This window comes from Macaca thibetana, chromosome 3 (assembly GCF_024542745.1).
Source record: "Macaca thibetana thibetana isolate TM-01 chromosome 3, ASM2454274v1, whole genome shotgun sequence".
NCBI classification, from domain to species: domain Eukaryota; kingdom Metazoa; phylum Chordata; class Mammalia; order Primates; family Cercopithecidae; genus Macaca; species Macaca thibetana.
This window is the reverse complement of record NC_065580.1, coordinates 47246986-47260540: the sequence shown is the minus strand read 5'-3', so window position 1 is coordinate 47260540 and position 13555 is coordinate 47246986. Positions and strand designations below refer to the sequence as shown.

The 13555-nt window shown below is 39.5% G+C and overlaps 1 protein-coding gene across 6 annotated transcripts in view; it reads right to left on the bottom strand.

Moving 5' to 3' along the window:
• DOCK4 (dedicator of cytokinesis 4) overlaps positions 1-13555 on the bottom strand; it is a 475353-nt gene that overhangs the window by 161866 nt on the left and 299932 nt on the right. For all 6 annotated transcript variants that reach the window (XM_050782626.1, XM_050782628.1, XM_050782623.1 and 3 more), the window contains exon 16: positions 12214-12320. In XM_050782626.1, the coding sequence (XP_050638583.1) occupies positions 12214-12320 (107 nt within the window). The remainder of the gene's footprint in view (positions 1-12213; positions 12321-13555) is intronic.

Genomic DNA, 13555 nt, shown 5'->3' with positions numbered 1-13555 from the left:
CATCTCTATCCTGATTTGTGTTCCCTGTGTCTAACCACCACTTCCTAGTGTGACTAAGTCTCATGCCAAACCCAGCCCAGACACTCTGTCCTGCTATTTCCAGGCCTCCTCCCCAGGATTTGGAGCCTGCCCTGGTCTAGCTTGATCCATCTGTTCACAGAAATTCTGCCACTGCAAATAAATCTCTTATTAACTCTCCTCCCCCTAACTGCCTGCCATCTCTGGAGCACTTCTGCAGCCTCTTGGAATTCCTGCTTGATATCCCATGTAGCTCAACTGGTTGCCATGGGATGGACCCCTTCTGTGAGTGAAGGTGTGATGCTATGCTGTATCCTTAGCGGGTATTATGAGTAGAAGACTTGGCTGCTTTTCCATGGGCCAGGAAAAAGTGATGTGGTCAGGTCAGTTCCACCAGCCTTGGTTCTCACTTCTCCCCCAGGCTGGAGGGGCCAAGACCTCAGCATCTGAGTCTGAGTTATGACATCTTGATAGCTTCTTACAGCTAAACTCTATCACCCTTGCTCAAGTATAAAATATAATAAATATGAACAATAGTCTGGACATAAAAGTTATTTCAAGAGCTTTCAGCAAAAACACTGGGGTGTGTGTAAGAGAGATGGGGGTAGCGGGAGAGAATCCCGCCCATCGATTCAGTAAAGCAAAACATGTAACCACTCTTTGGTCTCTATGAACACTTTTATATATTTACCAGGGGTTCAAAGCTGATTTTTTTATCCAGTAGGATTACACTAGATATGAGGTTAGGTTTTAATCTATTTCTGAAAAACTTAAGCTAATACACAGAAAATATTATAGCATATCTTTCATTGTTCCTTGAGGTTTTCAGCATGCACCCTTAATATATCATACAAACACTGGAAAGTTTTAAGGCAATCCAAGCAACTACCCTTTATAAGTGCTTACTGTGTGATAGGCACTACTCTGCACTGTGTGTATACTCTCTTCTCATAACAATCCTTGAGGCAAGATATTATAACCTAAGGAGCTTATGTGATTTGCCCAATGTCACAATATTAGAAAGTATCAGAGTCAGAATTTGAACCAAAATTTGTATTCACAACTACTATATAACATTGCCTCCCTCTACTGTTGTTTTAGCCAAGTTTTGAATTCAAGTAATGAATTCAAAGTTTACTGATTTATAGATAAAATACTGCATGGTAGGTATCGCTAAGAAAGACCAAAAAATGGTTAGCTTTTCAAAAGAAAGGTATCTTTGTGGGAGACACCCTGAGAGAGGGTTCAGAGTGGTATATGGAGCTGAAATAATTTCAAATGCAGTAAGCTCACGAATCTTACAATGAAATGGCTAGTTTATGTCTTCAAACCATGCAGGGAGCAAAAGGGATCATACAACCTGGATAAGGTAGGGAGGAAGCAGATGGGGCATAACATAGGGGCTTAGGAACACAACAAATGAGCTAGAAATCATTCATTCTTTCATTCAATGAGAGGGGATAGGAAAGAAATGTGTTCAAGAGCAGTGAAGAATACAAATAAGGTTCTAGCAGGTAGCCTTGTAAGGCAGAAATAGCTGTCGCATAGAGTTTAAGCCAAAGGGTTATCCAGTTCCCTAATACTAGAAGCAGCCAGGGAGTCAGTAAATTCCCCAGGTGGGAAAAGGGTCTACTGTGAGTGAGATTCTGAACTAGAGTATGGACTGGAGAAAAAAGTCTTCCCGTTAGGTGAAAGGCTAAGAGTCAAGATGTCATAGAAATGAGGCTGGAAAAGTATGGTTTGGCACTGCCTGTGCTTTAACTGGAAATACTAAGTGCGACAGAATAGTGGCTGGATGCTTGAATGCCTAAAAACGTGAGCAATACAGGCTCAACAGCACCAAACCGCAGATGTGAGATTCTTGTGCTGCGTGTAATTGAGAGATGGCTTTGTTACCATGGTAAAATCCAGCTATACCCCTAACCTGGATGGGGTGGTTAAATATGGATCATTTGCATTCTGAGGAATACTTGTAAAACAACAGTTTAGGCTTTCACATAGAGAATATTTTTTCTACCAAACCCAGTGAAGACATGGAGCATGGCAACGTGGATATGAGAGTAAGACGACAGTGTCCTCTCTACTAGAGAACTCGTTTTCTTGTGGAAGACACAAGCACATTTAAAGTGTTACCAGCGTTATGGCAGATGTATGCTGGCAGATGGATGAGGGAAGAATTAAGGAAGTCATTTTTTTTTTTTCCAGGGGAAACAAGGCAATGTGACCACGGCTTCTTGAAGCTGCCACTGGACTGGGGAAACAAAAGGATGTCACTGTAATAGTGAAGGATAGTTCTCTGCATTTGCTATGTTGGAATCTGTGCAAGTTATCTTAGAATGGCGTGGAGATAATTTACAAATTAGAGAGGAGAGAGATAAGAACCATCTTTGCTTTACTATACTTGGAGTCTGAAATCAGATCTGGCCAGAGAGATGTGCTCCCTCAGACTCTTACAGAATTATTAAAACGCAGGCTTTGCAGCAGCAGCAGTAGTCTCATCTTCTTTGAGATTATGTAGTTTGGCTCACAGTTTCTTTCTTTTTCCAGAATAAAAATCACTTGGTATAGCAATGAATACTGCATTATGTTCTAGGCTAGTTTTTGACTACTGTCTTAAATATGTGAAAGAGAATGTCAGTGGTCAGTCCTGGACAGTGTTCCAGAAGTATGATATTTGAGTTATGCAAGACATATGATTGAGAGATCCACATCTACAATTTACTAATTTAAAAACTGGCACAGGAGTTCATGTAATTAGTCAAATTAAGGGATCTGTAACTTGTGAAAAGTAGGTAATTACATCTTAAAAATACAGTACGGTAGACAATCCAGTTGAAACTGTTATTGCCAGTTGATAAAAACCAGATTTAAATAGTTTTTGGAGGAAAATACCTTTCTTTTAGGAACTTTTTCAAAATGACTAGTCATCCTTTATGTCATTATTAAACATTTATTAAATTCCTAATATTTGTCAGCCTTTCAGTTTGGCATTAAGAATATAACAAGGAAATGAACACAGTCTCTGTCCTTGAGGGCACTGCATGTCTGATCTCCGCATTTATCTGTTAATACTGATTACAACACTGGGCTAAAGACCACTAGAGACCAGTTCTGCTGGGGAAGGGAAGGAAGACCTTATCGAAAAGGATGGTCTTTGATCTGAGGTCAAAGGACTATTTGACTTCAGTTGTAAAGAAAAAAGGGTAGTCAAGCAGGCAAGGGAGGAAAAATCAAGGGAGGGAAGAAACAATACACTTAAAGGCACTGGGGAATAAAAACACACATATGAAACTACGGGGACACGACCATTCAATGCAATGTGGGATCTTGGAATGAATCCTGGAACAGAAAAAATGACATTCGTGGGAAAACTTATTGTGAAATCCAAATAAATTCTGTGTTAACAGTATTGTGCCCAGATTAACTTAGTTTTGATAAATATGCCATAGCTTATATAAGAGGTTAACATAAGGAGAAGTTGGATGAAGGTTATATGGGAATTTCCTGTACTATTTTTGCAACTCTTCTATACATTTAAAATATCTTTAAAATAACCACTAAAAAAAGTACAGGCATATTGAAGCAACTATATATAGTTAAGTATGGCTGGAATAGGGAATTTTTCAATACATAAAAGCCTTGGGATTACCCCCAAATCTCTTAAATAAGAAAAACCTCAGGTGGTTCTAATACTCACCTCTGGCTTAGATTTCTTGGATGAAAGTATTATTGAGGAGGTGGAACTGACCACTTATGCAACAAACTATTTAGACATGGTGGGTAAGCGTGACAAGAGAAGCCTGTGACAAGGTTTGTCTTCATGGCAGGAGTGGATGGAGACAAGACAAAATGCTCCGTTTTGGACATGCTGAGTGTGTGGTGTCTTTGGGAAGACCGATTGAAGATGTTCAGTAGGCTGGTAAAAGTTTTGCGCTAGAAAAACATATCTGGCAGTTAACAGCATAGCTTACCTGCCCAAAGGGATGAGATGGATCTAGAGAGTATAAGACACACATGGCAGCCAAGGGCTAAACCCCTGGTAACATCAACATTTAAGGTATCCATAAAGGGAACTGAGTCCTCAAAGAGGGGGAAGGATGAAACTCAGGAGCACATTGTCAGGCCAAGGAGTGTGGGATTTTAAAGAAGCATTATTAATCGTGCTCTATGCTACAGGGCAGTCAAGTATGGAAAGGTTTTTTAAACATCTAGTAGCTTTAGCCCCTGGCTGGGCACTAGTGACCGAAAGGGGAAAAACTTCAGTTAAGCAATGAGGACATGATGAAGCAGAGGCAATGAGGGAAGAGACTTTTCACGCAGGCTGCATGTCATCACGGGAGGGAAGAAGGAACATGGTGGCTATTTAAAATAAATTATTTAAAAAAAAATAAGGCTTGAGCATGTTTATAATCTGTATGAATACTGCTGGAAGAGATGCAGGAGGAAGAGACAGGACATTGGGAGGGGCAGGGTCTCACAACAGTCAGGAGGGAGGGAGATCCTGAAGGAAGTAGGTGGAAGAACTAGTCTTAAAGCGAAGGAATTCTGCCCCATCCCCTGAGACTGGAAGCCGGAAGGAAAGGAAGGATGCAGATAAGTTTGCAGGTGGCAAGGAGAGAGCACAAGAAGTTAAGGAAGTTCCTGTCTGATGGCATCTGTTTTCTCTGTTAAGTAGCTGGGAAGTAGTGGGGTAGGGAGAATGGTAAGCTCTTGTAAATAGCTCTTGTGAGGACTAGTTTGCCTGCAATGTTGATGGACCCACATCTATACCCAGGCAGATGCTAACCTACAGCAACTGTATAATTTCTTCTAGCAATGCCCCAATCTGTCAGCATTGCCCTCTCCTATCTCCAGCCTTAATTTCTTCTAGGGCTGGGGATAGCAGAGGGCAATGCTTCCAGATTGATCTAGGACTATTTTTTATTTCCTATGCAGGCACAGTAGAACTAAGCATTAACAGATACCTTAGATAACAATGGGAAGAAAATCAAGTGGTCTACTGGAGGAGAAAAAGACTGAAAAGGAGGTATAGTTAGAAAATCAGAAGGTTGAAAGGCTGTGGTCATAATACTGGGAGTTTATGATTTTTGATATGAAGTGGCTCTGGATGATTTCATCTACCCATCCACCCATCTACCCATCTATCTAATCAATGGGAGATTCTGATGGGTAGAGAGGCAATAAGGCCTATGGTGTGGCCATAGTGAAGTAGAAGGCAAATGGAGGTGGCTAGAGTTGAAGTGGCCAAGAAAACAAGAGGACATGAAATTGGACAGTCAACCAGAAGGAGAAGACTCTGAACTAGGAACTAGGCTCATTGTGGGAAACTAATCAGCAACTTACCACACCACTCCATCCTCCCCGCTCTTCCTCATTGGCCCTCAAAATACAAGTTGGTGGAAGACAGTAACCAGGACACATGGAAAATTTAGCCCTATATGGGATGAGCCTTATAAAGGCTAGGGAAGCTCTTTACAAGAGGGTGGAGAAAGAGTATCTCTGGAAAGCGTTAGGGTATTTAGAGACAGCTGACCACCAGACACTAGACACCCAGCTTAAGAAGAGGAGCTCTCTACTCCAGCAGCTATACAGGAAGCCCTCTCAGCAGAGGAAAGTCAGGTCTCACTTAAGGAAGAACATTTTGGGAGGGTTGAAGATGTAGCAGTATGAACTGGTTAGCATTGAAGGGGCTTTCCACAGGTCGCTTAAATACCCCTAAGTGCTACGGCCAAGGCTACCTATTAAGATAGCTTAGCCTTTTCTCCCCACTGTTCAGCTTGATATGTTTTTATACTAAAGTTACCAGGTTATTTATTTTCAAACATTGTAGGTGTTTTTTTAATTTCTCTCACAGTGTGTAATGAATGAAATAATCAGTCAAGTGATCAATTCTTCTACAGCCAAGCCTGGGGAGGACAGATATGTTTCTGGCTTGTCTAAGATTTACTGATTATGGTTACAGGGTGTCTTTTAGAAGAGTTGGTGGGGAATGTGCAATCTGGGCAGCAGGCTAGACTGCAATCCCGTCAGTCTATCTAAATTTTCAGATTCCCCTCATCTTTTCATTTTACTTATGAATGCAAGCATACTATAGGGAAAGGCTACACTGAAGTTTGAGATAAGCAGAGAACAGTAGCTTCTACCTGGATTTGAGAAGTCCATCTCAAAGGTGGTGGTCAGTGAAGTGTATTTGTGGGACTACTATGGACCAAGTTAGGGACTAGGATATAGCATAAGAACCTGAAAACTTGTAGAGAAAAATGTGGGCCACAAAGGGTTTATGGACAAATTTTTAGTTAACAAAGGTAAAATAAGTTACTCCACAATAGACTTTTACTGTCTATGTAATCATATTAAATTAATCCCTCTCCAACCAGGAAACAGCATCACCTTCTATTTGGCTGACTTTGTACCTGGCTCTTTTCCTTCTCGAATGCCTTGGATTAGGAAGCCAATAAACCCCACTACAGGAAGCAGATTCTCTACTAAGCAAAACTCTAGCTTGGTTGAGTCCGGCCACTTCAGTCATGGTGGTACTTGACAATCAATAGTGATGAATTTACAAAACCGCAACTTCTCCAAGGCAGACGGTATTATTACTATTTTCTTACTGGACCAGAGGGTGTTTCAGAATGTACTTCCAGTGACTAAAATTGCTCCACTAGAGTGAGTCAGAATGAATGGGGACTTGAGCACATAGTTACTTGTCTTCCTAGGCCCCTCTTTTTGGATTCTCACATCAATCTCCTTAAGAGATTTGACTTTTGGAAAACAAATTTGCGTCCGCTCATTCTTTTTTACTTTTTTATTTTTTGCTTCATTCTCTTTCCTTAACTTTTTGCTTAATTCTTTTTTCTTAACTTGTTTTCCAGCAGGTAGCTGAAACAAGCTTAGCCAAATACATTCCTACAAAGTTAAGGAAGACAATAATTCTAACAGAATGAAATACCAAAACTTAAGATTAAATACGGTTATTAGCAAACTAGTGATTCCAAAGAGAAGTTTTAGACTTCTCTGTCAGCCATTTGGAGATATAACTGATGTTTTGAGAGTTATAAAGGGGCCTCTGGAAGGACAAAATCTCTAACGACAACTAAGTTATTTTACTTATCCTCCTAGAGTTATGACATGCAGATTTTTATAGATTTCAGAGTTTATTGCCATTGGAAACCACTCCAAATATGTAATCAATCAAGTGATGTTGAAAATGACCTTTTCCCTTAGGATTCCTTAGACCCTGCCCTAAAAGGTGAGTTCAGGTCCTTGACAAAGTATTTACTGAAACAGCTCGGTAAGAACGGTTTCCTTAGAACACATTCGGAAGTTCAGCCATTGCTACAAAGGGAAACTATCTCACAAATTTAAGGCCTAAATTAGGATACTAACAGCCTTCAACACAGCAGATTTCTTCTTAGCTCACTGCAGGATTGAGTCTTTTAAACTAACACTTTACATGAAGAGCAAGTAGGTTTTAACCAATACTCTACTACAAACCAGAGCTATTCTCTGCATCATATCTCTAAGACAGATTTAAAGACACGTTTTTTAGGGTATTTTTTTCATCTCCCATTAACTTTGATATCATGGGCAGTACCAGCCAATAAATGACACAGAACATGATTTATAAAAATCCAAGACAATTAATGTTCCCTCAAAAACCTTACCATAAACATTACTGTCAAGATTATATGACACAAGAATGGTCTTTACTTACATGAAAGTCCAGAATTAAATAGTATAAAACAAGACTAAGTTTAAATTTCTGTCTCTTCCTATTTTTGTTTGGTCAAAATTAAAAAAAAAACAACACATTATTAATATTATAAAATAACACTTCTCCACTAACAAAAAATTTAAGCAATGTGAAAATAAAGAGTCATTATTAATACTTAAGGATATCATTCCAAGCATCTCTGTATGCACATATATACATAAGAACCTATAGTTAAACAACTTTATAAAAATGGTATTATACTAAATATATACATATATAAAGTATTAACAATAAGTACTTTTCTATGCATATAAAATTATCCTGTAAACATTATTTCCACATATATAGTATTTCATTCACTGCATGGATATAACTAAATTTAATCAGATCTATTTTACTGGCAATTTAAATTACTTCCATGTTTTCCATATTTTAAGCAATCTGCAATGATCATCCTTGAATCATCTTTACTCACCTTTCATTATCTTCTCCCAAAAAAATACCAAGATGTGTGGGACAGCTGAGTCGAAGGATATATACATTTAAAATTTATCTATGTATTGCCAAACTGCCCTCCAGAAACACAATACTATTCACATTTCTTCTGTAAATGCATGAGACTATTTTCCCTTAACCTTGCTCTCCAATTCGGGGCTTTAAAAATCCCTGCCAGTCTGACAGGCAAAAAGGTTTCGAATTTTTTAACTTAAACGGATTTCTTTACTTATTCATGCTTTTATTTTATACATTTGCATTTATTACTTTTAAATAGCCTGTTTGTAGCATTTATCAGCTTTTTCTTTTCCTACTGATATGTGATAACTCTTGGTCAATTAGGAATAGTAACCCTTTACAAGGGTTACCTATGGGGTTATAAAAACCCTTTACAAGCTACGTTGCAACTATATTTCAGTTTGAAATGTGTTTTCAGCCTAGATTATGATTGTTTTATCAATAAATATCTTAAATTTTACGTAGCCAAATTTACTTGATTTTTAAATTTGATTTCTAACATTTGAGACATCCTTAGAAAGGCCCTTCTCACCTGTAGATTACAAAAATGCTCACCCGTATTTTTAAGGCTCATACAGATTGATTGATTGATTGATTTGACACTGAGTTTTACCCTTGTTGCCCAGGCTGGAGTGCAATGGCATTATCTTGGCTCACTGCAACCTCCACCTCCTGGGTTCAAGCAATTCTCCTGCCTTAGCCTCCCAACTAGCTGGGATTACAGGCGCCCACCACCATGCCAGGATAACTTTTTTGATTTTTAGTAGAGACGGGGTTTCACTGTGTTGGCCAGGCTGGTCTCGAATTCCTGACTTCAGGAGGTCCACCAGCCTTGGCCTCCCAAAGTGCTGGGATTACAGGCATGAGCCGCTGTGCCCGGCTCAGTTTTATTTCTTACATTCAATCTGGAATGTGTTTTCGCAATAAGAGGAAGGTAGGAATCCAGTTCTTCCCTGCTTCCCCTAATACCCATTTTATTTATCTCAACACCACTTATTAAATGGGCTATATTTTTAGCTCATAATTTGAAACATGCTTCTCTCTCCACGTTTCTTTTTAAATACTGAATTCAAGGTGGCACAGTGACCGGCAGACTGTGTGCCTTCCTCTCGTAGCAGAAGAAGGATTATGTATTATGCCGGTAATATGGTTTAATAATCATAAATTACAAGTGGCTGTGAGCTGCAACTGAACTTGTTGGCTCAGTAGTATGAGAAAGAAAAATAAAAGTTGTTATACTTGGCAAGTATTTCATAACTCTGTAAATAAGAAATACTAAATAACCCTATTCATAAGAAAACTCAGCTACTTGGGGTTTTTTCTGTGGAGCGAATGCTTCCTGATGGATCCATACAATGCAGGTCTGCCCCAAATTAGACAGCCTACACATACCACACTGAGTTTCTCTTGTGGTTGAGGACACATTTTTCATGCTCAAATAAATTCCCCTTTATGGATTAGGATTCTTAGTACCAAGTCAATTTTTGTGGAAGAGCTTCAACTGAGTCAAAGTCCTATTTTTGAGAAAAGTTTTGGCCCTGACTACAGGCACCTGGACAGGCCTCTGTCTAGGAATTAATACCTGTTTGACTCCTAAATGTTCACGTGGAGAAACGAGCTCTGCTACCTGTCCTCTGGCATTTTAGGCATATGCATGTCTCTAGTCAGCAACTGAGAATCTTAGTATGGTTCATGCTCATGAAGAGAAGTCAACCAGGACTTGATTGGAAACCTAGCACTGACAAAGACACACCCGCAGACCCATAGGTGAGAGGGTCCAAACGGGATATGCTATGTAGAAGTGATTCATTCTTTTGCATATCATTAGGAAATGGGGAGCCCAGTCTTAATTATCTTAGCCTTACCTTTTCTGAGCTAAGATTTAATGTTACAAAGACATTTATATGAAGTACCATTTACGTTTTTGAAAATCGAAGCTCAAGACATTGCCTGTTATATTATATATCTTAGCGGGGAGCCTCAGACCTACAGCTGAGATAAATAGATCATCCCTGCAGTCTAGTATATGTAGTTCCTCTGCTTGCTTTTCTGGTTACTACGCTTTAAAATATTTTTGTTTCTTTCTATTTTAACACTGTTAGCTTGTTAGCTCTTTTAGATTACATTATGAAGAGAGAATTTAAAGGCCAGAAATAGAAGGATTTGGCTGTCTTGTTTGCCACTATTTTCCCAGCACCTAGAACAGTACCTGGCTGTAGTCTGTGGTCAATAAACATGTTGAACAAATAATAGAAAATGAATGATTAAAGAAATAGACACTGAAATATACATTCTATAAAAATAGAAAATACCAGGTGTGGGCTGGGCGCGGTGGCTCACGCCTGTAATCCCAGCACTTTGGGAGGCCGAGGCGGGCCCATCATGAGGTCAGGAGATTGAGACCATCCTGGCTAATGTGGTGAAACCCCATCTTTACTAAAAATGCAAAAATTAGCCGGGCGTGGTGGTGGGCACCTGTTGTCCCAGCTACTCGGGAGGCTGAGGCAGGAGAATGGTGTGAACCTGGGAGGCGGAGCTTGCGGTGAGCTGAGATCTTGCCACTGCACTCCAGCCTGGGTGACAGAACAAGACTCCATCTCAAAAAAAAAAAGAAAGAAAATACCAGGTGTGTTATATATTGCCTCTCATTTGACTAGCAATCCAAAGAAAGTTTTTGCTTATAATCTCCTATTCATTCAATAATCTTCACTGAACATCTATCACAGGCCAGAATCCCTCTGCATAGCTGTTGTTCTCAAGGGGCTCATAAATCTAACGGGGTAAGCTGAGGGATCAACAGATAGTTCTGGAACAGTGTGATGAGAACAATGGTAAGAGATGTGTGCAGATAGCGGGGAGCTCAGGGAAGGGCAACTGGCCAGCTGCGAATATGAGATGGGCCAGGCGATAGTTCCTGAGGGAGGTTGTGGCCCGGATGAGTCTCTGGGAATGAGCAGAAGATACTCAGAGGGAGAGGCAGGGGAAGGCTGACTCCAGGAGCCACAAGGGCAGGGAAGAGCAGAAAGAGCCAGTAGCAGAGGGTGAAGAACTAGAAAGTGCTGGATGTGGTTGCAGCATCAAGAGGCCGGTAAGGAGTGAGGCAGTAGGGAGGTAGAAGGTTGGCATGCCCTGAGATGCCTGGGATTTATTCTCTCAGCAAGAAGCTTTTGAATGGGTCTTAAGCTGGGAAGTGACATGTCTGGATCTGCTCCTTAGATGAGTGACCCTAATGTCTAGGCTAGAGGAAGACAAGACCCAGCCCAGCAGGACCAGTTACCATAGGTGAGAGTTGATAAGGGCCTGGCTATTACACAGTTACAGAAATGGAGAAATGCAAAGGAGGAATATTTTGGAGAAAATTGCCTATGCACTTAAAAATACATTTTTTACCCTACAGTTCATTATTACTAGTATTCTCAGATAATTACAAGAGGTTCCTCCTTTGTAAGTTTTCTTTTTGTTGCCTACTATAATACACTTTGTTCCAAATGTTTTTTATGACAATTCTTGATTTACAAGAACTGCTAAAGTTGTCATGATGAAATACAGCCACTTCTCTGCCTGCTTAGTAACAACAGCAGACAAAATAGTAATGCTGACCTTGCTAAATTTACTTCTGGGGATATACAGACCTAGATAAGAAAGCGCGTACTGTAGTATTTAAAAAGTTATTTGTAAGGTTTACTTAACCCCACCACAGCAATGGAAAGAACTTTAAGAACAATACACAGATTTACCTAAATATCCACCCCTAAATTAGGATGAAAAAATAAATCATCTCTAAAATATGTTCTAGAATATGACAGAATATAGAAACAATACTTTCAAAAAGATATTCTCCCTGAGAGCAATCTTACAAGAGTATTCTTTTCAGTCATTTTTTTTTCTCTTTTCAAAATGATAAGATAGTGAGGTGCTATTTCAGCACTATTTTTTACTGCCCATCGCCACCATCTGACTGATGTTACCTTATGCACGATGAGCTCATGAGTGCCATCTGGAAGAGTCCTACCATCTTCTTGCATCAGAGGGACAAAAGAAAACCCAAACAACTTCTTCTCTCCTTTCTCCTTTGCTGTAAAAAACAAAATTACTGGCTTATTTAAGTGTATCTATGTTCAGGTACATAGTTTGTCAAGAAGCATAATCATCGAGAAATATAACCCATACACAACAGTTCCCACTACACAATAGAGCACAGCTTTTCTGATAGGCCATCTCTATAAAGCAGTCACCCTCTAATCCCCTCTTCCTGCCCCCTTATCTGCAACTTACATTTCTTGCCTAATTTTCTTTATGGGAGTCACTATCTGAAATTGTTTTTTAAAAATTTGTGGATTGCCTGTTTCTTCTTTTTACCCCTAGGTCCCATTGAGGGCAGGGGTCTTATCTGTTTTATGTTATTGTTTCAAAGAGTGCTAGGAACATAGTAGGTGCTCAATAAATAGATGTTAAATGAATGAACAAGTGAATGAATGAAAGTGAAATGCTTTGTTTTGATTACTAACCATCGAAAGGGAATCTCTAAGCTCTACCCCCGTCCATGACATAACTTCTTTCCCTATATCCACACATGTAAGGAAAGTAAGTCCTGTTGCAGTTACCTCCTTGGAATAAGTTAGGCATGTTGAAAGCCAATATGAATATTAAACCTATAGTTTAATAAGGGCTCACTACTGTGGAAACCGGAAATGAGGCGATGAGGTTTTCAGATGCCTAATTAAGAAACACAATAGCTAGAAAAGGCAAGGATCATTAGCAATTATTTACAGATAGGGAAATTGAGGTCATAGATGTTATGTAACTTGTTGTAGATCCCTTAAGTACCATTCCAGCCATTCCAGTTCTTTCCACCAAGATTTTTTTTTTCCCCCTCCAAAAATGAAGAAAGCATTAAAAGAACCTTGTTTGGTTAACTTGACTCTCCCATTGTACTTAGATGGCCAGAGAGTTCTCCAGGGCCAGCAGCCTGTTAAGGGCTGAATTGTCCCTCTTTCACGAGTGGAACATTATACTTGAACAGAAAAGTTCAACTTTCGGATGCAGTGAGATCTGAGCTGGAGGTGTTAGGTATGGTGATCCTGAAGTTTGGACAAGATGTTTAGCAACACAGCATTTAATTGCTCCAGGCATTTAAACACAGGGAAGTAGAGCCTAATGCAGAAAACGGTAATTTTGTCTGGCTGGTGCTGGTCCCTAATATGAGGACACTCTGAAAATGTGATTATAGCAAAGGACTTTCTTTTAAAATCATTAATTTCAACCCCATAGAGAAACTGGAAAAAGAATTCATGTTTTTTAAAAAGTCAA